The sequence below is a fragment of the Austrofundulus limnaeus genome, unplaced genomic scaffold (assembly GCF_001266775.1).
Source record: "Austrofundulus limnaeus strain Quisiro unplaced genomic scaffold, Austrofundulus_limnaeus-1.0 Scaffold700, whole genome shotgun sequence".
NCBI lineage: Eukaryota > Metazoa > Chordata > Actinopteri > Cyprinodontiformes > Rivulidae > Austrofundulus > Austrofundulus limnaeus.
This window is the reverse complement of record NW_013953102.1, coordinates 179,347-180,847: the sequence shown is the minus strand read 5'-3', so window position 1 is coordinate 180,847 and position 1,501 is coordinate 179,347. Positions and strand designations below refer to the sequence as shown.

Below are 1,501 nucleotides of genomic sequence, written 5' to 3'. Positions count from 1 at the left end.
TGGTGAATGTCACAAATTCTCCTAAATCACTCGTACGCACAACTTAAGAACAAATCTGTGCGTACGAATGGTTCTTGCATGAGGCCCAATGAGTCAAATTTACATTTCCAGATCAATTTGAGTCAAATCATGCCTATGAGAAGTAAGGATGTCCCAAACAGATTCTCAGTATCGGTGGCAGATATAGACATTTTTTGAAAATCGGGTAGAATCAGATTTAGTCATGTGATCGGGCCGATCCAGTTTTCGGCATCATCATGCTTTACAACTGCTGTTAAGAAGTCAAGACACAGTGTGAGAACACTTTTCATTGGAAAACAATGATTCTGAAACTGCATCTTGCAAAATCTGCAAACTGGATGTTTCTCATGGTGGGAACAGCAGGYCTCGTTTTAAAACTACCAACCTTGTCACTTGGAAAGAAATAAAGCTATCAGATCGGTATGGGAAAAACTAATCATTTAAAAATATCAGATTGTATCAGGAGCTAAAACATCCGGATCGGGACATCCCTGATGAGAATCAGGTCATATCAAACAGTAACTACTTACATAATAAGTGTGAGGAATCACTTTTATGTCATCCTGCACTGGGTTTCTGACAGGACTGGTGTCTTTCAGSGTGATTAGGCCATGATCCACTAATGGACACTGGTTACTCTGTAGTTTAAACAGCAGGAACAATAAGAAATGCTGGTGGCATTTTTTTCACATTATCACTGTTAAAAGTAGATTCTACCACCAAATAAAAGTTATCACCTAATGTTTTGTTAGTAGAATTAGTATCAAACAGTTATGCAAACATACAAAGGAAATTAACCATTATGGAGACACTAAACAAGGCTTGTCATCATTTTGGCTCTACACATATACAGAATGTGTTTTTGCAATTTTGTACAATAAGTTTCCTACAGGAATATTCGGACTGGTGGAGTTATCAATAATCAATAGAGAAAGCCCAGTTATGATAAAACTTCCTGCCACTCCATAAAATGTTTTCTACATCTGCCCGACATGTGAGCCACCTAACATTTATCTATGGAGAAGTTTAAAGGTCAGCTAGCAAGGTCCGTCAATTGTATATCAGTCATTGGAGACAGGAGTTTATTACGCAATATATTTAATTTTTTATGTAAATTTGAGTGTCCCTTTCAAAGGTTTTGACATGTAACTGCTCATAATTTAACCTGATTGTGTTCAGTCCACCTCATTTACTTCCAGCAGCTGTCAGGTGTGGTTCTATTCCTTGACCTGAGATTATGTGTTCAGAGAGATTTCTATATAAATAACAGTCTAAAGCAAGAGGGATTGTTGTGTTAAGTTTCTTTTAAACATTATTTAAACAAACTACTATAAACATTTTAAGACTATAGAGACTGTTTTAAGTCAGTAGAAATTCACTCTCAAAATGGCAACACAAATTAACAAAAAAAAAAAAATAACTACTAATAATGCATTGAAAGATTTCTGCAGCCGGAAACACAATTACTACTATATATATA

General features: G+C 35.7%; 1 protein-coding gene across 1 annotated transcript in view; it reads right to left on the bottom strand.

Annotated features, from left to right (window-relative positions):
* LOC106531977 (lysine-specific demethylase 4A) overlaps positions 1-1,501 on the bottom strand; it is a gene marked incomplete in the record, with an annotated part of 49,458 nt that overhangs the window by 19,567 nt on the left and 28,390 nt on the right. The window contains 1 exon segment of the mRNA XM_014027941.1: positions 552-659. Within this exon segment, the coding sequence (XP_013883395.1) occupies positions 552-659 (108 nt within the window).